Source organism: Oncorhynchus mykiss, chromosome 10, assembly GCF_013265735.2.
Source record: "Oncorhynchus mykiss isolate Arlee chromosome 10, USDA_OmykA_1.1, whole genome shotgun sequence".
In the NCBI taxonomy this organism is placed as follows: domain Eukaryota; kingdom Metazoa; phylum Chordata; class Actinopteri; order Salmoniformes; family Salmonidae; genus Oncorhynchus; species Oncorhynchus mykiss.
In genome coordinates, this window is record NC_048574.1 from 75135421 (window position 1) to 75161115 (window position 25695).

The 25695-nt window shown below is 46.0% G+C and overlaps 1 protein-coding gene across 1 annotated transcript in view; it reads right to left on the minus strand.

The window, feature by feature from the left end:
- Positions 1-703: 703 nt before the first annotated feature.
- LOC118936693 (FERM and PDZ domain-containing protein 1-like) overlaps positions 704-25695 on the minus strand; it is a 65343-nt gene continuing 40351 nt past the window's right edge. The window contains exons 8-18 of the mRNA XM_036989389.1: positions 20090-20185; positions 18354-18479; positions 18011-18130; positions 17437-17573; positions 15816-16032; positions 12743-12925; positions 12048-12192; positions 8629-8735; positions 7941-7976; positions 7176-7806; positions 704-5356 (exon numbers count right to left, since the gene is read on the minus strand). Of these exons, the coding sequence (XP_036845284.1) occupies positions 1698-5356; positions 7176-7806; positions 7941-7976; positions 8629-8735; positions 12048-12192; positions 12743-12925; positions 15816-16032; positions 17437-17573; positions 18011-18130; positions 18354-18479; positions 20090-20185 (5457 nt within the window). The 3' untranslated portion in view covers positions 704-1697. The remainder of the gene's footprint in view (positions 5357-7175; positions 7807-7940; positions 7977-8628; positions 8736-12047; positions 12193-12742; positions 12926-15815; positions 16033-17436; positions 17574-18010; positions 18131-18353; positions 18480-20089; positions 20186-25695) is intronic.

The following is a 25695-nucleotide window of genomic DNA, read 5'->3' on the forward strand; positions in this document are numbered from 1 at the left end:
CGGTTGACATTCAGAGCCCCGCCCCTTCACCTGAGGGTTGGTCATGTGACCATACCGCCTGTCACGTTTTCAGAGATGGGGAGAGAGAGAGACAGAGAGAAAGAGAGAGGGGGGAGGGAGGGAGATCGAGCGGAGGGAGAGAGAAAGACAAAGAGAGAGAGAGACAGGGAGAGACAGAGGGAGAGACAGAGAGGGAGAGAGACAGAGGGAGAGAGAGACAGAGGGAGAGAGACAGACAGACAGACAGACAGACAGATGAAGAGAGAGCAGAGGGATACAGAGGGAGAGAGAGAGAGAGAGAGAGAGAGAGAGAGAGAGAGAGAGAGAGAGAGAGAGAGAGAGAGAGAGAGAGACAGAGACAGAGAGAGAGACAGACAGGAAGAGAGAGAGGGATACAGAGGGAGAGAGAGGCAGAGAGAGAGAGAGAGAGAGAGAGAGAGAGAGAGAGAGAGGGAGAGACAGAGGGAGAGACAGAGAGGGAGAGAGACAGAGGGAGAGAGACAGAGAGACAGAGAGGGAGAGAGGGAGAGACAGAGGGAGAGACAGAGAGGGAGAGAGACAGAGAGAGAGAGACAAAGGGAGAGACAGAGGGAGAGAGACAGAGAGGGAGAGAGGGAGAGACCGAGGGAGAGAGACAGAGGGAGAGACAGAGAGGGAGAGACAGAGAGGGAGAGACAGAGAGGGAGAGACAGAGAGGGAGAGACAGAGAGGGAGAGACAGAGGGAGAGAGACAGAGAGGGAGAGACAGAGGGAGAGAGACAGAGAGGGAGAGACAGAGAGGAAGAGACAGAGGGAGAGAGACAGAGAGAGAGAGAGACAGAGTATCTGTAGTTGTCAGAAATCTGTATTAAAAGTATTAGAAGTATCAAATCAAACCTTCCACTGACTGATCAGCCAAATAATAACACAATCAACATGCCTGTACATTTCAGCCAACTCTGGAGTGTTTGTGTAGATACATAGATCCTCTTTTCTGTAAACACACCCCTCCACATTCCTCTTTCTCACACCCCACACCAATACCATACAGAATCAATAATCAAAGTGATAACATCACAAATAAATAATACATCAAAACAAATAATAATGAATGAAAACAAATAAATAATGAATCAAAACAAATAAATAATGAATGAAAACAAATAAATAATTGACATTAAAATATAATAGTTACTTAAATACTCTATTAACGCAAGCAGGTTGGCTTTGAGTCCGGAGATTGTCATTGCGTGAGGCTTCTTGCAGTGTGGTGATGATGTTACGTATGTCCAGTTTGTCCCTCGTGTGGTTTCAGCACAGTGTACTGTAGGTTACGGTTAAAAAAGCTGAACAGTCATTTGGGACCTGTTATGACATCACTTTTATGTCTTCCAGCGTGTCACATGTTCTCTGTGATGTCACACAGGCACTTTGTGATGTCATAGAGGTTCCTTATTTATGATGCCACAGAGGCTCTCCATGATGTCACAGGACACTAGAACCGTCTTGTTTCATCCCGTCTTGTCTCATCTCTCTCTCCTTTCAATTGTGCTTCTACTTTTTTTTTGTCGCTACGTGGACCTGTTGCAGTTCACACATTCATTCCCCACTCAGCCTGGTGACTGACTGATTGGCTGGCAACTCTGTGTAGTGGGTCTAGAGGTCAGAATTGAAAGGTCAACCGACATGTTATAGGGGTCAGAGATCGTTGGTTCAGTTCAGAGCGCGGTGAGTGTGCGGAACAGCTGTGTGAGGCAGAAGACGGAAGCAGTGAGGGCAGTACACTGCTTGGCAAGGAGCTTGGTGCTGAGGTCATGACAGCTCCGCCTCCCGCTCGCCCTCTCCGCCGCCAGCACAAACTCCCGGTACGTTCTGGCCACGTCCGCCAGCCCCGCCAGTGCCTCGGCATTCCTCCGGTCGCACCGGTCGCACCCAGAGAACCATAGGCACATGCCGGCCATGCCCACCAGGGTCCTGAAGCTGTCGGAGAGGGAGAAGAGCATCTCGTCTGGGGTCTGCCCCACCCGGACCACCTTCTGACAGCCAGCCATCAGCCTCCGGGCCTCCCCGTGGAGAAGACGCTTGTTCTCTGAGAAGTGGGTGGCGCAGGTCTCCCTGGGGTGCCTCCCCCCTCTGCTCCCCATCCTCCCACCCTGCAGGAGGGTGAGAAGCTTGTCCACGTCGCTCCGGACGGTCTGGAACCCTGCGGGGGGCGGTGGGAAGCGGCGGTGGCGTAGTCGGCTGATATCATCATGGAGACTTGACTGGGACAAGAAGCAGTTGGACGGGGAAAGGAGCGGGGAGAGGAGTGGTGAGAGCTCCATGGAGGAGGAGGGGGGCAGGACGGAGCGAGGGAAGGAGGGAGAGAGGAGGGAGGAGGGAGGGGAGGAGGAGAGGAAAGAGGAGAGAGGAGGAGAGGTCGTGAGAGGTAGGGCCAGCGCAGAGGAAGAGGGTTGGGAGGCGGGAGGAGAACTTGTCCGGCAGGAGAACTCGTAAACTGTCAACTCATCGTCGAAGCTGTCACCCCCGCTGAAACAGTTGGTATACACCAGTGGTGGTGGACACCTGCATGCCTCCAGGGGCGTCTGCACCCCCTCCAGGACCGTCTCGCACCCTGACGCCAGCACCGAGCTACACCCAAAGTCAGGCTTTGCCGGCGAATAGGACTCCATGTGGGCCTGGTTGGGCTGGGTCTCACAGGTGGAGGTGAAGACCCCACACCCTGTAGTCAGAGTGTTCAGCAGGCCTGCCTCCTCACCTGGGGGTCTACAGAAGCTGTTGCTCCCAAATGGCTGTCCTCTCATGTTAGAACCAGGGAAGCTGAGCCCCGGTCCGTTCAGACTCTGTGTGGTCACCACTAAAGCAGAGGGGCAGGAAGACAACGGAGCAGACATTTTGGGGCCTGAAAGGGGTTCGGGGCAAGGCTCTGGCTTGGGTTCTACTCTGATGGGGTGAGGATTAGAAGAAGAAGAATTCAGACTCTCTGTGGTTACCACTAAAGCAGGGGGATAAGAAGACGACAAGGCGGCCATTTTGGAGTGTATGGATAGTGGTTCATGGTCTGGTTTGGGCTCTACGCGTATGGGCACGGGAAAGGAAGGACAGGAAGGTAATGGGGCGGCCATTTTGTGGATAGTGGAGCCTGGGGAGAGTAGTTCAGGGACTGGTTTGGGCTCCAGACAGATAGGTGCTGGAGCCATAGGAGGGGCAGTTTCCACTGTAGCAATGGGACAGGTAGGCAACTTGACAACCATTTTGGGATCTGGTTTGGACTCTAGAGAGATGGGTGCTAAAGGGGGAGGAAGGGAGGATCCGTAGACCATCACAACCTTCTCGATCACCTCCTTGACCTCTGAAACCGTCAACCTCGTGATTTCCGCCCCGGCCGTCTCCACAACAACCTCGCCAACCTCCGATTCAGTCAGCGTAACCTCAGAATCATCCGATTCTACCAACGCCACCCCGGAATCTTTCAAATCCTCCCCTGTTGCCACCTTTGTGACATCGTCGTACTTGGTGGTTTCGGTGGTGACCATTACCTCAGTCTTGTTGCTGGTGGTCTCCGGAGAGGGGCTCCTGTTGGGGCTTCCCACCCCAGAGAGGTTGAGGGTTTCCTGGGAGCGAGATAAATAGAGGGGCAGGCTCTGGATCTTCCCCCGTAATGTGGAGGCCGAGAGGCTTTGCCCGATGATGCCCGGTGAGCAAGGCCGGAGGAGGAAGCCTGTTGTAGGTGATATGGGAGACTCTTTGGGAATGTTAGCCATAGCTGAGTTGGCATTAGCTGAATTAGCATTAGTCATAGCTAAGTTAGCATTACTTGTAGAATCATTGCTAGTTGTAAGGGAATTAATTATAGCATTAGCTTCATTGTTAGTCATAGCAAAATCGGCATAAGCTATAGTGTTAGCTGGAACAGATTTGATGCTGTTTGTATCTTTGTGATTAGCAATGGCTAAATCAGAGTCAACTGTAGTCTCAGTGTTAGCCATGACAGAATGACTGTTACCTGTAGCTGCAATGTTAGCCGTAGCAACATCAGTGTTATCAGTAACAGAATTAGTGCTATCTATAGCTTCATCATTGTCAATTTCTGCTTTCCTTTGGCTTGTCAGGTCTTGGTGACTGATAGCGAGTTTTCTATGGACTTGAGTCAAGTAGCTAATGTCCTTCTCTCTGTCTGAGAGTGTGAAAAGTTTGGGTTGAGACCAAACATTCCCATCCTTGCTATCCCTCTCTCCTCTCTCTGTGTGGGGGATGGAGGGGGCTGGGAATGGTGGCAGTGGAGAGGTGGGGGGAGGAGGAGCAGAAAGGGGAGTCACGCTCTCCTCACCACCAGCCACGCCTTGTTCACCCCCCGTGTCCCTCCCATACACACCTGGATGGGAGATACTTATTTGGGGTACGAAAGAGGCTTCCTGATCCTGGTCTTTCGTGAGACACAGAGGTCGTCTACTAAATTGGGACCCCCTAACAGAGGGTGGTCCTTCAGAAATGAGCGAGGGCTGTCTCTCCTCTCTGTCGCTCTCCCCCTCCTCCCCTGTTTCCTCCCCCCTCTGCCCCTCCTCCTCCTTAATCTCAGTTAGAAACATGTGACATGTGAATGGTCCTGCCCCTGCTTCTCCACCCCCCTCCTCTTCCTCCATCTCTCCCTCCACCTCCTCCCCGTCTCCTCTCCGATCAGGGCTCTCCTTGCCGTCTGGTTCTACTCTACAGCGGACAGCCGTGATGGAGAGGGAGGCTGCCGTCACCAGGGCCGTGACCGATTTGGACTCCATCATGTCGGGCTCCGTCTCCATGGACTGCCGCCTGTTCCTGGAGCTCCTATGGAGGTCACCCTTCGGGTTATCAGGCGCCCGTGGATTTCCCTTTGGGTTACCAAGCACACATGGCTCTCCAGGTCCCCGATGGGACCCCTCTGGACTGGGCTTGGCGAGGATAGGCTTGGACTCGAGCTGGGATGCCTCACCCTCGGCGTGGCTCAGAGAGGAGACAGTAGGACATGGGTTCTGGCTCTGCTCAGATGGTTCTGGGTCCAGACTCAGCTGCTGGCTTTCGTCTGAGCTCTCTCTCCGGTTCTGTGCCCGGTCCCGATACTGATCAGGAACGTGATCTGGGTTCCTGTTCCGCTCCTGGTTTTCATCCGGTCCAGGGTAGGAGACTGTTGAGGTGAAGTCGGTCTGCATGAAGGAACGCCGTTTCTTCGATCTTTTCCTAGAGAGCCTGGAGAACATGTCTCTCCCTCCTCCTCCTTCGCTGGTCTCGCCCTCTCTACCCTCCTCCTCTCTTTCATGCCTCGTTCCTTCAGCCAGGCTGATTCTGATGTCACTCAGGCTCACAGTTTGCTGCGTCATTCCACTCGTCATCTCGGCTGAAAAATCTGAAAAAAATGACAACTTTATGTGGCGAAAGAAATCAGAACAAACCTTACATAATTAAATGCTTCCCAGGTATGTATTCACCTCAGATCATCAGGAATTAGAACCTTTCATTTAATCTCATTAATCTCTCTTTATACATCACCAATTAACTGGAGAATACGCACTGTGCTTCTCATAGTTTATGTAATATGACCAGTTTCAGTTCTTCAAGTAAACACTTAAAAACTAAAGCTGTTAAGTTGTTAACACCATATCGATCCTAGTGCAATAAAGTGCAAAACCCCACCAACCTCTGGACATCCAAGAGGGAACTAACTATTACGCCTTACAGTACAGTAACAACCCTGACATCTAAGAGGGAACTAACTATTACACCTTACAGTACAGTAACAACCCTGACATCCAAGAGGGAACTAACTATTACACCTTACAGGACAGTAACAACCCTGACATCTAAGAGGGAACTAACTATTACACCTTACAGGAAAGTAACAACCCTGACATCTGAGGGAACTAACTATTACACCTTACAGTACAGTAACAACCCTGACATCTAAGAGGGAACTAACTATTACACCTTACAGTACAGTAACAACCCTGACATCCAAGAGGGAACTAACTATTACACCTTACAGGACAGTAACAACCCTGACATCTAAGAGGGAACTAACTATTACACCTTACAGGAAAGTAACAACCCTGACATCTGAGGGAACTAACTATTACACCTTACAGTACAGTAACAACCCTGACATCTAAGAGGGAACTAACTATTACACCTTACAGTACAGTAACAACCCTGACATCTGAGGGAACTAACTATTACACCTTACAGTACAGTAACAACCCTGACATCTAAGAGGGAACTAACTATTACACCTTACAGTACAGTAACAACCCTGACATCTAAGATGGAACTAACTATTACACCTTACAGTACAGTAACAACCCTGACATCTAAGAGGGAACTAACTATTACACCTTACAGTATAGTAACAACCCTGACATCTAAGAGGGAACTAACTATTACACCTTACAGGACAGTAACAACCCTGACATCTAAGAGTTAACTAACTATTACACCTTACAGGACAGTAACAACCCTGACATCTGAGGGAACTAACTATTACACCTTACAGTACAGTAACAACCCTGACATCTGAGGGAACTAACTATTACACCTTACAGTACAGTAACAACCCTGACATCTAAGAGGGAACTAACTATTACACCTTACAGTATAGTAACAACCCTGACATCTAAGAGGGAACTAACTATTACACCTTACAGTACAGTAACAACCCTGACATCTAAGAGGGAACTAACTATTACACCTTACAGGACAGTAACAACCCTGACATCTAAGAGTTAACTAACTATTACACCTTACAGTACAGTAAAAACCCTGACATCCAAGAGGGAACTAACTATTACACCTTACAGTACAGTAACAACCCTGACATCCAAGAGGGAACTAACTACTACACCTTACAGGACAGTAACAACCCTGACATCTGAGGGAACTAACTATTACACCTTACAGTACAGTAACAACCCTGACATCTGAGGGAACTAACTATTACACCTTACAGTACAGTAACAACCCTGACATCTAAGAGGGAACTAACTATTAAACCTTACAGTACAGTAACAACCCTGACATCAAAGAGGGAACTAACTATTACACCTTACAGGACAGTAACAACCCTGACATCTAAGAGGGAACTAACTAGTACACCTTACAGTACAGTAACAACCCTGACATCTAAGAGGGAATTAACTAGTACACCTTACAGGAAAGTAACAACCCTGACACACCTCTGGACACAGTCCCTGATGTTGGGTCTTCAGGCGAGGCGATCCGATCCCTCGCATCAAAGAATTCCTCGTCAGAACTGCTGTCTCCGAACCCTGGAGGCGGCTGGAGGATGGGCACGGGCTCCAAGGTTAGGAGCCCCCCCTGCTCTTCCTCCTCACCACCACCTTCCTCTTCCTCAGTCTCAGGGTGAGGGTGGGTGAGGCTGCGGGTGCTGTCGGGGGTAACATTAGGGCAGATATTGTAGTAATGCCTCGCGTCGCTCTGATCGAAGGTAAACACACAGTCCATAAGTGAGGAGGAGGAGGAACGGGGACATCCGGATGCAGAAAATACCTCCGGTCCAGTTCCTTCATTACTCCTCCTCCTCTCTTCCCTCTTCCCCTCCTCATCCTCATCGTCACTCGCCTCCGGAGGACTGGGGAGGTACTCCAGCATGAGAGAGAGCTCAGCGTAGTTCAGGTTCTCAGAGGGGTCAACAACGGGGGTCACAGGTTCAGAGTTCATAGAGTCAGGGGTCATGGGAGAATGGTGAGAGTTGACCCAAGCTCCGTTGCCCGATCTCCTCCCTCTTCCCCCTCCTCTGCACTCTCCTCCCCCTCCTCTGCACTCTCCTCCCCCTCCTCTCCACTCTCCTTCTACCCCTCCTCTACACTCTCCTCCTACACCTCCTCTCCACTCTCCTCCTACACCTCTCCTATCTCCTGACCCCCCTCCACCTCCTTCTCCTCTCCACTCTCCTGCCCCTCCTTGGGGTGAGGATGCACCCTCTCGTGGGTGAGGCTGGGGATGAGGGGGCTCCACTGTGAGGCGGAAGGGAGGGTGAGGGTGAGGGAGGGAGGAAGAGCAGGCGATCAGGTCATCTTCCTCCAGAGCATCCAGGGAGTCACTGGAGATGCTGGTCATGAAACGAGAATCAGTACGACACGAATCTGACGCCTCCTCTGATACGGACCGGTGCTCTTCTGTCATAGCTTCCCGAACCTCCTCTCCTTTCCTCTCCCCTCCTCTTCTCTCCTCCTCTCCTTTCCTCTCCCCTCCTCTTCTCTCCTCCTCTCCTTTCCTCTCCCCTCCTCCCCTCTCCTCCTCTCTTTTCCTCTCCCCTCCTCCTCTCTCCTCCTCTGCTTTCCTCTCCTTTCCTTCTCTTTCCTTCTTTGTGCTCTCGTCCTCTCTTTCTCTGTCGTCTTCCTGCATTCCTCCGTTCTCTGCTCCTCGTTGTTTCCCAGAGTTCACCTCTCCTCCTGCGTTTGTGTCTTTCTCTCTCTGGTCCCCAACTCCCCCCACCTTCTCCTCAATTCTCTCCTTCTTTCTGTTTTTTCTCAGTGGAGACATAGTTCCGTATTTCATATTTTTCTCTTGTTCTCTTTCTCCCTTCTCATTATTTTTCCTCTCCTCTCTCTCCTTCCTCTCTTTCCTCTCCTCTTTCCTCTCCTCCATAATCCGGCGTAGACCGACCGGGTCTGATGTGGTTCGCTTGTTGTTATGGGATACAAGGGAGATGAGAGTGTCCATATCCATGTCGGAGGAATCGTCCGAGTCACTGCCACCCCGTGACACATAACCTATAGACAAACACACACCACGACAACATGAAACCTGGAACACATAACCTATAGACACACACACACACCATGACAACATGAAACCTGGAACACATAACCTATAGACACACACACACCATGACAACATGAAACCTGGAACACATAACATCATGAAAAAACACTTCCACAACTTCATTTTCATGACTGATAGACGCTGTGGTTTACTGGGACTGATAGACGCTGTGGTTTACTGGGACTGATAGACGCTGTGGTTTACTGGGACTGATAGACGCTGTGGTTTACTGGGACTGATAGACGCTGTGGTTTACTGGGACTGATAGACGCTGTGGTTTACTGGGACTGATAGACGCTGTGGTTTACTGGGACTGATAGACGCTGTGGTTTACTGGGACTGATAGACGCTGTGGTTTACTGGGACTGATAGACGCTGTGGTTTACTGGGACTGATAGACGCTGTGGTTTACTGGGACTGATAGACGCTGTGGTTTACTGGGACTGATAGACGCTGTGGTTTACTGGGACTGATAGACGCTGTGGTTTACTGGGACTGATAGACGCTGTGGTTTACTGGGACTGATAGACGCTGTGGTTTACTGGGACTGATAGACGCTGTGGTTTACTGGGACTGATAGACGCTGTGGTTTACTGGGACTGATAGACGCTGTGGTTTACTTATCTATCAGATTGCAGTATATACTGCAATACTACAATACAGTATATACTGCAATAATACAATACAATACAATACAGTATATACTGCAATACTACAACCTAGTTCTACTGTCTGACACACAGACACAATCTAGTTCTACTGTCTGACACACAGACACAACCTAGTTCTACTGTCTGACACACAGACACGACCGAGTTCTAATGTCTGACACACAGACACAACCTAGTTCTACTGTCTGACACACAGACACAACCTAGTTCTACTGTCTGACACACAGACACAACCTAGTTCTACTGTCTGACACACAGACACAACCTAGTTCTACTGTCTGACACACAGACACGACCGAGTTCTAATGTCTGACACACAGACACAACCTAGATCTACTGTCTGACACACAGACACAACCTAGATCTACTATCTGACACACAGACACAACCTAGTTCTACTGTCTGACACACAGACACAACCTAGATCTACTGTCTGACACACAGACACAACCTAGATCTACTATCTGACACACAGATACAACCTAGTTATACTCTCTGACACACAGACACAACCTAGTTATACTGTCTGACACACAGACACGACCGAGTTATACTCTCTGACACACAGACACAACCTAGTTATACTCTCTGACACACAGACACAACCTAGATCTACTATCTGACACACAGATACAACCTAGTTATACTCTCTGACACACAGACACAACCTAGATCTACTATCTGACACACAGACACAACCTAGTTCTACTGTCTGACACACAGACACGACCGAGTTATACTCTCTGACACACAGACACAACCTAGTTATACTGTCTGACACACAGACACAACCTAGATCTACTGTCTGACACACAGACACAACCTAGATCTACTGTCTGACACACAGACACAACCTAGATCTACTATCTGACACACAGACACAACCTAGATCTACTGTCTGACACACAGACACAACCTAGATCTACTATCTGACACACAGACACAACCTAGATCTACTATCTGACACACAGACACAACCTAGATCTACTGTCTGACACACAGACACAACCTAGATCTACTATCTGACACACAGACACAACCTAGTTATACTATCTGACACACAGACACAACCTAGATCTACTCTCTGACACACAGACACAACCTAGTTATACTATCTGACACACAGACACAACCTAGTTATACTATCTGACACACAGACACAACCTAGTTCTACTGTCTGACACACAGACACGACCGAGTTCTACTGTCTGACACACAGACACAACCTAGTTATACTCTCTGACACACAGACACAACCTAGTTCTACTGTCTGACACACAGATACAACCTAGTTATACTATCTGACACACAGACACAACCTAGTTCTACTGTCTGACACACAGATACAACCTAGTTATACTATCTGACACACAGACACAACCTAGTTCTACTGTCTGACACACAGACACAACCTAGTTCTACTGTCTGACACACAGACACGACCGAGTTATACTCTCTGACACACAGACACAACCTAGTTATACTCTCTGACACACAGACACAACCTAGTTCTACTGTCTGACACACAGACACAACCTAGTTATACTCTCTGACACACAGACACAACCTAGATCTACTATCTGACACACAGACACAACCTAGATCTACTGTCTGACACACAGAAACAACCTAGTTATACTCTCTGACACACAGACACAACCTAGATCTACTGTCTGACACACAGAAACAACCTAGTTATACTCTCTGACACACAGACACAACCTAGTTCTACTGTCTGACACACAGACACAACCTAGATCTACTGTCTGACACACAGACACAACCTAGATCTACTGTCTGACACACAGAAACAACCTAGTTATACTCTCTGACACACAGACACAACCTAGTTCTACTGTCTGACACACAGACACAACCTAGATCTACTCTCTGACACACAGACACAACCTAGTTCTACTCTCTGACACACAGACACAACCTAGATCTACTCTCTGACACACAGACACAACCTAGATCTACTCTCTGACACACAGACACAACCTAGATCTACTCTCTGACACACAGACACAACCTAGTTCTACTCTCTGACACACAGACACAACCTAGATCTACTCTCTGACACACAGACACAACCTAGATCTACTATCTGACACACAGACACAACCTAGATCTACTCTCTGACACACAGACACAACCTAGTTCTACTCTCTGACACACAGACACAACCTAGTTATACTCTCTGACACACAGACACAACCTAGATCTACTCTCTGACACACAGACACAACCTAATTGTGGTGAATAGCCTGGTAGTGGGGTGGTGAATAGCCTGGTAGTGGGGTGGTGAATAGCCTGCTAGTGGGGTGGTGAATAGCCTGGTAGTGGGGTTGTGAATAGCCTGGTAGTGGGGTGGTGAATAGCCTGGTAGTGGGGTGGTGAATAGCCTGGTAGTGGGGTGGTGAATAGCCTGGTAGTGGGGTGGTGAATAGCCTGGTAGTGGATAGCCTGGTAGTGGGGTTGTGAATAGCCTGGTAGTGGGGTGGTATCGCACCTTCCTCAGCAGAGACTTGGTGTGTGTGTGTGTGTGTGTGTGTGTGTGTGTGTGTGTGTGTGTGTGTGGTAGCATACCCTCCTCAGCAGACACGCGGTGCTGCTTGCCGTCCTGTGTCCAGGGGAAGATGATGAGGCTGGGGTCCACTAGGGCACGACAGTACCCTGCCACCAGACAGGACAGTTCCTTAGCTGCTATTGACTCCAACAACAGGGTGATCGGCTGGGGAGAGGAGGAGAGGAGGGAGGGAGAAGAGAGGAGGAGGAGAGAGGAGGAGGAGAGAGGGAGGAGGAGGAGAGGAGAGAGGGAGGAGGAGAGGAGAGAGGAGGAGGAGAGGAACAAGGAAGACGAGAGGAGGAGGAGAGCAACAAGGAAGAAGAGAGGAGGATGAGAGGAGAGGAGGAGGAGAGAGGGAGGAGGAGGAGGAGAGGAACAAGAAAGAAGAGAGGAGGAGGAGAGCAACAAGGAAGAAGAGAGGAGGAGGAGAAGAGAGGAGAGGAGGAGGAGAGAGGGAGGAGGAGGAGGAGAGGAGAGGAGGAGGGGGAAGAAAGAGAGGAGGAGAGGAGGGAGGGAGAAGAGAAGAGAGAGAGGAGGAGAGGGGGAGGGGAGTAGAGGAGAGCAGGTGAGGGGAGAGAAGACGAGGCTTCAGTGATAAAAACACGGCTTTCAGTAGTAGAAAACTAGCTTTTGGGGAAATTGGCTTTGTAGCGTGTGTCTGTGTCTGTGTGTATCTGCTAGTCCGTGCATGCATGTCTGTGTTTGTGTATCATACCTTGATGTCCTGTAGATATATCTTGACCAGACTGACGCGGTCAGACTCTGGTAGCAGCTCTATGCGTGTGATACTGCTGAACTCTGTGAGGGTGGTCATGATGCTCAGTTTGTGGTTCACCACCTGACTGATACCGTACCGCGACCCCACCAACAGGGTCACCATCGACTCTCTGTCTTGGAGCTATGGAGAGAAAGAGAGAGAGAGAGAGAGAGACAGAGAGAGCGAGAGAGAGAGAGAGAGAGAGAGAGAGAGAGAGAGACAGAGACAGAGAGAGCGACAGAGAGAGAGAGAGAGAATTAAGTTGAGCGTTTTTCTCACCTAGATCTGTGGATAAGGGAGGTGCATCATGGGAGTACTGAAGATCCAGGTTCTGGGGCCACCTAATTCCCGCCCCTACAACCAGCACTTCCCGACTCAAGGTGTAACTTTGGCCTGAATACATGGCACTCCCTGGCCACACCACCAGGGGGTGCCAAAATAGAATAATTAATAGCTCTGTCATCCCCACTGAAACCCATCATATCCTGTCAGTAGACAGAGATGAATAGAGAGAGAGAGAGAGACACCATGACAGGATACGTTGATAGAGATAAATATCAATAGAGATGAATACATCATGCCAGCACTGACAAAGAGAAATAGAGAGATAATATAATCCTTCACAGTGGTGCTGAGGGACTACCATCATGAGATAGATAGAGATAACTAGAGATAGATAGAGATAACTAGAGATAGATAGAGCTCATCTCTCTTCTACCATCATGATATAGATAGAGATAACTAGAGATAGATAGAGCTCATCGCTCTTCTACCATCATGATATAGATAGAGATAACTAGAGATAGATAGAGCTCATCGCTCTTCTACCATCATGAGATAGATAGAGATAACTAGAGATAGATAGAGCTCATCGCTCTTCTACCATCATGAGATAGATAGAGATAACTAGAGATAGATAGAGCTCATCGCTCTTCTACCATCATGAGATAGATAGAGATAACTAGAGATAGATAGAGCTCATCGCTCTTCTACCATCATGATATAGACAGAGATAACTAGAGATAGATAGAGCTCATCGCTCTTCTACCATCATGATATAGATAGAGATAACTAGAGATAGATAGAGATAACTAGAGATAGATAGAGCTCATCGCTCTTCTACCATCATGAGATAGATAGAGATAACTAGAGATAGATAGAGATAACTAGAGATAGATAGAGCTCATCGCTCATCTACCATCATGAGATAGATAGAGATAACTAGAGATAGATAGAGATAACTAGAGATAGATAGAGCTCATCGCTCTTCTACCATCATGAGATAGATAGAGATAACTAGAGATAGATAGAGCTCATCGCTCTTCTACCATCATGATATAGACAGAGATAACTAGAGATAGATAGAGCTCATCTCTCTTCTACCATCATGAGATAGATAGAGATAACTAGAGATAGATAGAGATAACTAGAGATAGATAGAGATAACTAGAGATAGATAGAGATAACTAGAGATAGATAGAGATAACTAGAGATAGATAGAGCTCATCTCTCTTCTACCATCATGATATAGACAGAGATGACTAGAGATAGATAGAGCTCATCGCTCTTCTACCATCATGATATAGACAGAGATAACTAGAGATAGATAGAGCTCATCGCTCTTCTACCATCATGATATAGATAAAGATAACTAGAGATAGATAGAGATAACTAGAGATAGATAGAGCTCATCTCTCTTCTACCATCATGAGATAGATAGAGATAACTAGAGATAGATAGAGCTCATCTCTCTTCTACCATCATGAGATAGATAGAGATAACTAGAGATAGATAGAGATAACTAGAGATAGATAGAGCTCATCGCTCTTCTACCATCATGAGATAGATATAGATAACTAGAGATAGATAGAGATAACTAGAGATATATAGAGCTCATCGCTCTTCTACCATCATGAGATAGATAGAGATAACTAGAGATAGATAGAGCTCATCGCTCTTCTACCATCATGATATAGACAGAGATAACTAGAGATAGATAGAGCTCATCTCTCTTCTACCATCATGATATAGACAGAGATAACTAGAGATAGATAGAGCTCATCTCTCTTCTACCATCATGATATAGACAGAGATAACTAGAGATAGATAGAGCTCATCGCTCTTCTACCATCATGATATAGACAGAGATAACTAGAGATAGATAGAGCTCATCTCTCTTCTACCATCATGATATAGACAGAGATAACTAGAGATAGATAGAGCTCATCTCTCTTCTACCATCATGAGATAGATAGAGATAACTAGAGATAGATAGAGCTCATCTCTCTTCTACCATCATGGTATAGACAGAGATAACTAGAGATAGATAGAGCTCATCGCTCTTCTACCATCATGATATAGACAGAGATAACTAGAGATAGATATAGCTCATCTCTCTTCTACCATCATGGTATAGACAGAGATAACTAGAGATAGATAGAGCTCATCGCTCTTCTACCATCATAATATAGACAGAGATAACTAGAGATAGATAGAGCTCATCTCTCTTCTACCATCATAATATAGACAGAGATAACTAGAGATAGATATAGCTCATCTCTCTTCTACCATCATGGTATAGACAGAGATAACTAGAGATAGATAGAGCTCATCTCTCTTCTACCATCATGGTAGAGATACAGAGATAACTAGATAGAGCTCATCTCTCTCCTACCATAATGGCAGAGATACAGAGATAACTAGATAGAGGTAATCTCTCTCCTACCATCATGGTAGAGATACAGAGATAACTAGATAGAGCTCATCTCTCTCCTACCATAATGGCAGAGATACAGAGATAACTAGATAGAGGTAATCTCTCTCCTACCATCATGGTAGAGATACAGAGATAACTAGACAGAGGTAATCTCTCCACTACCATCATGGTAGAGATACAGAGATAACTAGATAGAGGTAATCTCTCTCCTACCATCATGGTAGAGATACAGAGATAACTAGATAGAGGTAATCTCTCTCCTACCATCATGTTAGAGATACAGAGATAAGTAGACAGAGGTAATCTCTCTCCTACCATCATGGTGGCGCTGAAGGACTTCCCGCCAAAGGACTTGAGGTCACACAGCTCCTCCAGGTAGTTAATCTTCGCCTGATTGGCCGACAGCACCTTCTGCTTTGGCTCCTGTGATTGGCTCTTCTTCATGTGATAGCCAATGGCCTTTCTCAGATCCTTTTCCCTCATGTTCCTCAGGAGGGTTGAAGAGATAAAGTTCTCAATGCCCCAACTCTTCCTGTAGAGAAGATAGAGGGACAATGATCAGCTGTGATGTTCTGCTCTAATAGAAGGACTATGATCAGCTGTAATGTTCTGTTCTGTTCTAATAGAGGGACTATGATCAGCTGTAATTTTATGTTCTGTTCTAATAGAGGGACTATGATCAGCTGTAATGTTCTGTTCTAATAGAGGGACTATGATCAGCTGTAATGTTCTGCTCTAATAGAGGGAATATGATCAGCTGTAATGTTCTGTTCTAATAGAGGGAATATGATCAGCTGTAATGTTCTGCTCTAATAGAGGGACTATGATCAGCTGTAATGTTCTGCTCTAATAGAGGGAATATGATCAGATGTAATGTTCTGTTCTAATAGAGGGACTATGATTAGCTGTAATGTTCTGTTCTAATAGAGGGAATATGATCAGCTGTAATGTTCTGTTCTAATAGAGGGACTATGATCAGCTGTAATGTTCTGCTCTAATAGAGGGAATATGATCAGCTGTAATGTTCTGTTCTAATAGAGGGAATATGATCAGCTGTAATGTTCTGCTCTAATAGAGGGACTATGATCAGCTGTAATGTTCTGCTCTAATAGAGGGAATATGATCAGCTGTAATGTTCTGTTCTAATAGAGGGAATATGATCAGCTGTAATGTTCTGTTCTAATAGAGGGACTATGATCAGCTGTAATGTTCTGCTCTAATAGAGGGAATATGATCAGCTGTAATGTTCTGTTCTAATAGAGGGAATATGATCAGCTGTAATGTTCTGCTCTAATAGAGGGACTATGATCAGCTGTAATGTTCTGCTCTAATAGAGGGAATATGATCAGCTGTAATGTTCTGTTCTAATAGAGGGAATATGATCAGCTGTAATGTTCTGCTCTAATAGAGGGACTATGATCAGCTGTAATGTTCTGTTCTAATAGAGGGAATATGATCAGCTGTAATGTTCTGCTCTAATAGAGGGACTATGATCAGCTGTAATGTTCTGTTCTAATAGAGGGACTATGATCAGCTGTAATGTTCTGCTCTAATAGAGGGACTATGATCAGCTGTAATGTTCTGTTCTAATAGAGGGAATATGATCAGCTGTAATGTTCTGCTCTAATAGAGGGAATATGATCAGCTGTAATGTTCTGCTCTAATAGAGGGAATATGATCAGCTGTAATGTTCTGCTCTAATAGAGGGACTATGATCAGCTGTAATGTTCTGTTCTAATAAAGGGAATATGATCAGCTGTAATGTTCTGCTCTAATAGAGGGACTATGATCAGCTGTAATGTTCTGTTCTAATAGAGGGAATATGATCAGCTGTAATGTTCTGCTCTAATAGAGGGAATATGATCAGCTGTAATGTTCTGTTCTAATAAAGGGAATATGATCAGCTGTAATGTTCTGCTCTAATAGAGGGACGTACGTGATGATCTTGAGTTTGGTCCGAGGTGACTGTCCACAGCTGGCTAGTCTCTCCTGTATGTGCAGGGCTGCCAGACGCAGGGCCGTGTTGCAACGCATCTCCACTGCAAAACGCTCCTGTAGCACGTCATTTATACCCTACACACACACACACACACACACACACACACACACACACACACACACACACACACACACACACACACACACACACACACACACACACACACGTTACACACATGTTACACACACACACACACACACATGTTACACACATGTTACACACACACACACACACATGTTACACACATGTTACACACACACACACACACACACACACACACACACACACACACACACACACACACACACACACACACACACACACACACACGGTGATGTTACACACACGAACACACACACAGACACACACAGACACACACAAACACACACAAACACACACACACACACACGATGATGTTACACACACATGAACACACACACACAAACACACACAAAGACATTTTTTCACATCCATGTTATGCTACCTCCCCTCCACACACACACACACCTACCTGCAGGTAGAGGTACTGGAAGGCAGTGGGGTCGTCTTGTAACAGGTGCTCAGGTTCTCTGGGTATAAAACACACTCTGAACAGACATCTGTAGTCATGGACTTCCTTCTGATGAACCACCTGGAGATGGACAGAGAGGGGAGGGGCGCGGGGGTACAGGGTGTGTGAGTGTAAAGGATGCATCCTGTCCTCTTTAGGTAGTAACAGTAGTTTAGTGATGCTATACTTTGTGTGTGTGTGTGTGTGTGTGTGTGTGTGTGTGTGTGTGTGTGTGTGTGTGTGTGTGTGTGTGTGTGTGTGTATGTGTGTGTGTGTGTGTGTGTGTGTGTGTGTGTTAGTGTACCTGTTGTATCCTCTCCTCTTCATGTAGCAACAGCAGTTTACTGATGCTATACTTCTGTTCCAGAACCAAAGAGAAGTGTTCAATACGAGACAGAGACAGTTTCTCCTTCAGGGTCATCACTATGTCCTGGGAAACAGACAGAACAGGAGACAGGGTCATCACTATGTCCTGGGAAACAGACAGAACAGGAGACAGGGTCATCACTATGTCCTGGGAAACAGACAGAACAGGAGACAGGGTCATCACTATGTCCTGGGAAACAGACAGAACAGGAGACAGGGTCATCACTATGTCCTGGGAAACAGACAGAACAGGAGACAGGGTCATCACTATGTCCTGGGAAACAGACAGAACAGGAGACAGGGTCATCACTATGTCCTGGGAAACAGACAGAACAGGAGACAGGGTCATCACTATGTCCTGGGAGGAACCAGACAGAACAGGAGACAGGGTCATCACTATGTCCTGGGAGGAAACAGACAGAACAGGAGACAGGGTCATCACTATGTCCTGGGAAACAGACAGAACAGGAGACAGGGTCATCACTATGTCCTGGGAAACAGCCAGAACAGGAGACAGGGTCATCACTATGTCCTGGGAAACAGACAGAACAGGAGACAGGGTCATCACTATGTCCTGGGAAACAGACAGAACAGGAGACAGGGTCTTCACTATGTCCTGGGAAACAGACAGAACAGGAGACAGGGTCATCACTATGTCCTGGGAAACAGACAGAACAGGAGACAGGGTCATCACTATGTCCTGGGAAACAGACAGAACAGGAGACAGGGTCATCACTATGTCCTGGGAGGAACCAGACAGAACAGGAGACAGGGTCATCACTATGTCCTGGGAAACAGACAGAACAGGAGACAGGGTCATCACTATGTCCTGGGAAACAGACAGAACAGGAGACAGGGTCATCACTATGTCCTGGGAAACAGACAGAACAGGAGACAGGGTCATCACTATGTCCTGGGAAACAGACAGAACAGGAGACAGGACACTGATTTGTTAGGCCAGTTAAACTATATGGTTGAGGTTGAGCCAGGACAGCCTGTAGAGGAGGAGTCTATATTGTCTGAACCAGAACGGCCTGTAGAGGAGGAGTCTATTGTCTGAACCAGGACGGTCTGTAGAGGAGGAGTCTATTGTCTGAACCAGGACGGCCCGTAGAGGAGGAGTCTATTGTCTGAGCCAGGACAGCCTGTAGAGGAGGAGTCTATTGTCAGAGCCAGGACGGCCTGTAGAGGAGGAGTCTACTGTCAGAGCCAGGACGGCCTGTAGAGGAGGAGTCTATTGTCTGAGCCAGGACAGCATGTAGAGGAGGAGTCTATCTGCTTCTGTAGTGTGAGGCAGCTTGATGTTCATGTTCACCCCTGGACAGGACACTAGTAGACAGTATTTAACTGCCTTGTTCAGGGGAACAGTGGGTTAACTGCCTTGTTCAGGGGAACAGTGGGTTAACTGCCTTGTTCAGGGGAACAGTGGGTTAACTGCCTTGTTCAGGGGCAGAACGACAGAGTTTTATTTTGTCAGCTCGGGGATTCGATCTAGCAACCTTTCGGTTACTGGCCCAACGCGCCCCAGTAAAGTTCCTTATTAACAAATCAAATCAAATTTTATTGGTCACATACACAAATTTAGCAGATGTTATTGGTCACATATTATATTAGTAGTATCACCCAGGATTATACTTATAATATGATAGTGTAGTATGTGTATGATATAGTTACCTTGACAGTGGTGTTGGGTTCAAACTTGAAGGCCTTAGTCTGTCCGTTCTCCAGATACACCTTTAGAACGTTGGGGAGGAAGAGCAGCGAGTTGCCCTGGAAACCAGATGAATCAGGAAATAAGGGTGTGTTATTATTAGCTAAATACTTTTACTGGTATCAGATACATATTAGAGAAGGGGGGGGGGGGGGGGGGGGGGGGTGACAAATAAGCTACCTGGGCCTGTGGTGATAATAGTAATAATAATAGTATTTTCTTGTTGAGGATCCATTAAAAGGGGTTATGTGAAGAACCCCTAAAGGATGCTCCAGGAACCTTTACGTTTTAGAGTGGATGTCTGTCTCTCTCTCTGGCTCTCAATTTCAATTTCTGATAGAATCATTTGTATGTTTAAGATAATGACTAAAGTGTTCCACCCTGAAACCATATCATTGTATGAAATGTGTTGAGTCATAATTCAATCATTTGTGTGACTAGGCCATTGTGTTACTATTTCGCAATATGAGCTGGGTAGAGTTGAGACATTCAAGGACAACTGTCGACTTGTGATAACGGTGAAACTAATCACTGGAAAGAGGCCTCCCCACCCTAGGGAGGGGAAACACTGTTAGAAATGGTTAGGCTTGAAGAAGATAATGAAACATGTTGCAGAAGTGTGATTAACAACGTATGTGAACTCTGGAAAAATACAGCCCATCTAAAGAGAGGTGGAGTTTCTACTGATGTGAGTTCTTGTGTGTGTGTGTGCTGTAAAAAGATTGTGTTCTCATTTTGAAGACAGAGCGCTCTCTGAATAAAGTATTGATCTATTGCAGAATCTGAGACTTTGTCTAATTCTTTATTAACCGGAGATGTACGACCTCTGGGAAATAGACAAAGCTTGAGGGATAACCGAGTTCAACCATTGAGACATTCTCGTGACAATTTCACATGAAGGGCTTTATTGGCATGGGAAACATATGCTTTCATTGCCAAAGCAAGTGCAATAAATAATAAACACCAAAAAATGAACTGTAAACATTACACTTATTAAAGTTCCAAAAGAAAGAAGACATTTGGTGTTTTACTTTGTACACAGAGGATATTTTAGCAGAATTCTGCCTGCAGAGTCTCAATTTGGTGTTTGTCCCATTTTGTGAATTCATGGTTGGTGAGCGGACCCCAGACCTCACAACCATAAAGGGCAAAGGGTTCGATAACTGATTCAGGTATTTTTTGCCAGATCCTTGGTATGTTCCTTTTGATGGCATAGAAGGCACTTCTTGCCTTGTCTCTCAGATCGTTCACAGCTTTGTAGAAGTTACCTGTGGTGCTGATGTTTAGGCCGAGGTACAGTTGAAGTTGGAAGTTTAAATACACTTAGGTTGGAGACATTAAGACTAGTTTTTCAAGTACTTCACACATGTCTTGTTAACAAACTATAGTTGTGGTAAATCGGTAAGGACATCTACTTTGTGCATGACACAAGTAATTTTTCCAACAATTGTTTACAGACAGATTATTTCACTTATAATTCATTGTATCGCAATTTCAGTGGGTCAGAAGTTTACATACACTAAATTGACTGTGCCTTTAACTTCACTAGGGTAGGGGGCACTATTTTCACTTACGGATGAAAAGCGTGCCCAAAGTAAACTGCCTACTACTCAGGCCCAGAAGCGGATATGCATATGATTGGTTAATTTGGAAAGGTAACACCCTAAAGTTTCCAAAACTGTTGGAACAATGTCTGTGAGATAACATAACTGATATGGCAGGCAAAAACCTGAGAAAAATATATTTTATGTTTGTAGTTTTCTATTGAATGCCATTACAGTATCCATTGACTTAGAACTCAAATTGCACTTCCCATGGCTTCCACTAGAGGTCAACAGTCTTTAGAAATTGTTTCAGGCTTGTATTCTAAAAAATTAGTAAGACCTCTCTGAATGAGTGAACACTGCAGTGGCCCAGAGCTTTTTCATGCGCGAGACCGAGGGTGCGCCTTTCTTGTTTACCTTTTATATTCACAACGTTATTGTCCGGTTAAATATTATCGATTATTTAGGCTAAAAACAACCTGAAGATTGATTATAAACATCGTTTGGCATGTCTCTACGAACTATACGGATACTATTTGGATGTTTCGTGTGCCTGTTGTGACTGTGTTTGAGCCTGTGGATTACTGAACAAAATGGGGGGGTTTGGATAAAAAGAGAGACTTTATTGAACAAAGCGAACATTCATTGAGTAAACGGGAGTCTCGTGAGTGCAACCATATGAAGATCATCAAAGGAAAGTGATACATTTTTATCACTATTTCTGACTTGTGTAACTCCTCTACTTGGCTGTTTACTGTTTGTAATGATTTGTCTGCTGGGCGTTGTTCTCAGATAATCGCATGTTATGCTTTCGCCGTAAAGCCTTTTTGAAATCTGACACCGTGTTTGGATTAACAAGAAGTTAATTTTAAACCGATGTATAACATTTGTATGTTTTAAGAATTTTTATGATGAGTATTTCTGTTTTTGAATTTGGCGCTCTGCAATTTCACTGGATGTTGGCCAGGTGGGACGCTAGCGTCCCCTAGTGAGGTAAAACAGCTTGGAAAATTCTCGAAAATTATGCTATGGCTAAGAAGTTTCTGATAGGCTAATTGCACGGTAATTTGGTAAAAAGCCAATTTGACAATTGCTCAGTACATTGTTTTTCACAGATGAAATGTACGAGTCTGCTGTTAATACTGATAATGATAATGCAGAAGATTTTCTCATGGCTGCTGTTGACGCATATCCCACGGTATATCTCTCTCTGTATGTCTCTCTTTGTCTCTCTCTCTCTGTCTCTCTCAATTCAACATAAGTGCTTTATTAGCTTGGGAAAGGATGTTTACATTGCCAAAGCAGGTGAAATAGAAGATAAACAAAAGTGAAATGAACAATAAAAAATTAACAGTAAACATTACACTTACAAAAATTTCATAAGAAGAAAGACATTTCAAATGTCATATTATGTCCATAAACAATGTTGTAACGATGTGCAAATAGTTAAAGTACGAAAGGGAAAATAATTAAACATAAATATAGGTTCTCTCTCTCTAAATATGTATCTGCCTCTCTCTCTGTCTCTCTCTCTAAATATATATCTGCCTCTCTCTCTGTCTCTAAATATATATCTGCCTCTCTCTCTGTCTCTCTCTCTAAATATATATCTGCCTCTCTCTGTCTCTCTGTCTCTTTCCATCTGTCTTTCTCCATCTGTCTCTCTGTCTATTATACTGTGTTTTTCATGTCTCTCCCTCCCTCGTTATGTTCCTCCTCTCACCCCCTCTCTTCCACTCTCTCCTCCTCCTCCCTTTCAATACATTATTCTTCTGTAATCACAGCTGTTCTGAAGGGAATCAGACTGGCATTGATCCAACCACTCAATCTCTTCCTGTTGTTCTCTCTCTCTCGCTCCACCCCCCTCTCATCTCTCTTTCATTCTCCCTCCACCTCCCTCTCTCTCTTGCTTTCTCTCTCTCCTTCCAACCCTTTCTCTCTCACTCTCTCTCTCTCCACCCCTCGCTCCGCTCCCTTCCTCCCCCACCCTTCTCTCTCTCCCCCTCCACCCTTCTCTCTGCTCCCCTCTAATCGTTAATAGTGTGTTTACACTGAGTATACAGAACAACACCTTCCTAATATTGAGTTGCATCCTCCCTTTGCCCTCAGAACAGTCTCAATTTATCAGGGTATGGACTCTACAATGTGTTGAAATCGTTCCACAGCGAGGCTGGCCCATGTTGACTCCAATACTTCCCACAGTTGTGTTGGATGGATGTCCTTTGGGTGATGAACCATTCTTGATACACACGGGCAACTGTTGAGTGTGAAAAACCCTGCAGCGTTGCAGTTCTTGACAAAAACTGGTGCGCCTGGCACCTACTACCATACCCCCGTTCAAAGATACTTAAATATGCCCATTCACCCTCTGAATGGTACACACACAATCCATGTTTGAATTGTCTCAAGGCATAAAATCCTTCTTTAACAGGTCTCCTCCCCTTCATCTTTAACCAGGTCTCCTCCCCTTCATCTTTAACCAGGTCTCCTCCCCTTCATCTTTAACCAGGTCTCCTCCCCTTCATCTTTAACCAGGTCTCTTCCCCTTCATCTTTAACCAGGTCTCCTCCCCTTCATCTTTAACCAGGTCTCATCCCCTTCATCTTTAACCAGGTCTCCTCCCCTTCATCTTTAACCAGGTCTCCTCCCCTTCATCTTTAACCAGGTCTCCTCCCCTTCATCTTTAACCAGGTCTCCTCCCCTTCCTCTTTAACCAGGTCTCCTCCCCTTCATCTTTAACCAGGTCTCCTCCCCTTCATCTTTAACAGGTCTCCTCCCCTTCATCTTTAACCAGGTCTCCTCCCCTTCATCTTTAACCAGGTCTCCTCCCCTTCATCTTTAACCAGGTCTCCTCCCCTTCATCTTTAACCAGGTCTCCTCCCCTTCATCTTTAACCAGGTCTCCTCCCCTTAATCTTTAACCAGGTCTCCTCCCCTTCATCTTTAACCAGGTCTCCTCCCCTTCATCTTTAACCAGGTCTCCTCCCCTTCATCTTTAACCAGGTCTCCTCCCCTTCATCTACACGGATTGAAGTGGATTTAACAGGTGACATCAACAAGGGATCATATCTTTCACCTGGATTCACCTGGTCAGTCTGTGTCATGGAAAGAGCAAGTTTTCCTCATGTTGTGTAAACTCAGCGTTTTCTCCTGTAATCAGGGAATCATCCAGCCCTCGATACGACCACTCTGTCTCCGTATGAGTCCCAAATGGGAACCTATATCCTATATGCCAAAGTTCTGGTCAACAGTAGTACACTATATAGGGAATAGGGCCCTGGTCAACAGTAGTACACTATATAGGGAATAGGGCTCTGGTCAACAGTAGTACACTATATAGGGAATAGGGCTCTGGTCAACAGTAGTGCACTATATAGGGAATAGGGCTCTGGTCTAAAGTAGTTCACTATATAGGGAATAGGGCCCTGGTCAACAGTAGTGCACTATATAGGGAATAGGGCTCTGGTCAACAGTAGTGCACTATATAGGGAATAGGGCCCTGGTCAACAGTAGTACACTATATAGGGAATAGGGCCCTGGTCAACAGTAGTTCACTATATAGGGAATAGGGCCCTGGTCAACAGTAGTTCACTATATAGGGAATAGGGCCCTGGTCAACAGTAGTTCACTATATAGGGAATAGGGCCCTGGTCAACAGTCCTCCAGGGAGCTTGTGGTCCCGCCTCTTATCTGTTCCTTTCTGTATGAGGTCTTCCAGGGAGCTTGTTCCTTTCTGTATGAGGTCCTCCAGGGAGCTTGTTCCTTTCTGTATGGAGTCCTCCAGGGAGCTTGTTCCTTTCTGTATGGAGTCCTCAAGGGAGCTTGTTCCTTTCTGTATGGAGTCCTCCAGGGAGCCTGTTCCTTCACATTTGTATTTACAGGAAAGGGACAGGACATCTAAAGGGACAGGACATTTACAGGGACAGGACATCTACAGGGACAGGACATCTACAGGGACAGGACATCTACAGGGACAGGACATCTACAGAGACAGGACATCTACAGGAACAGGACATCTACAGGGAC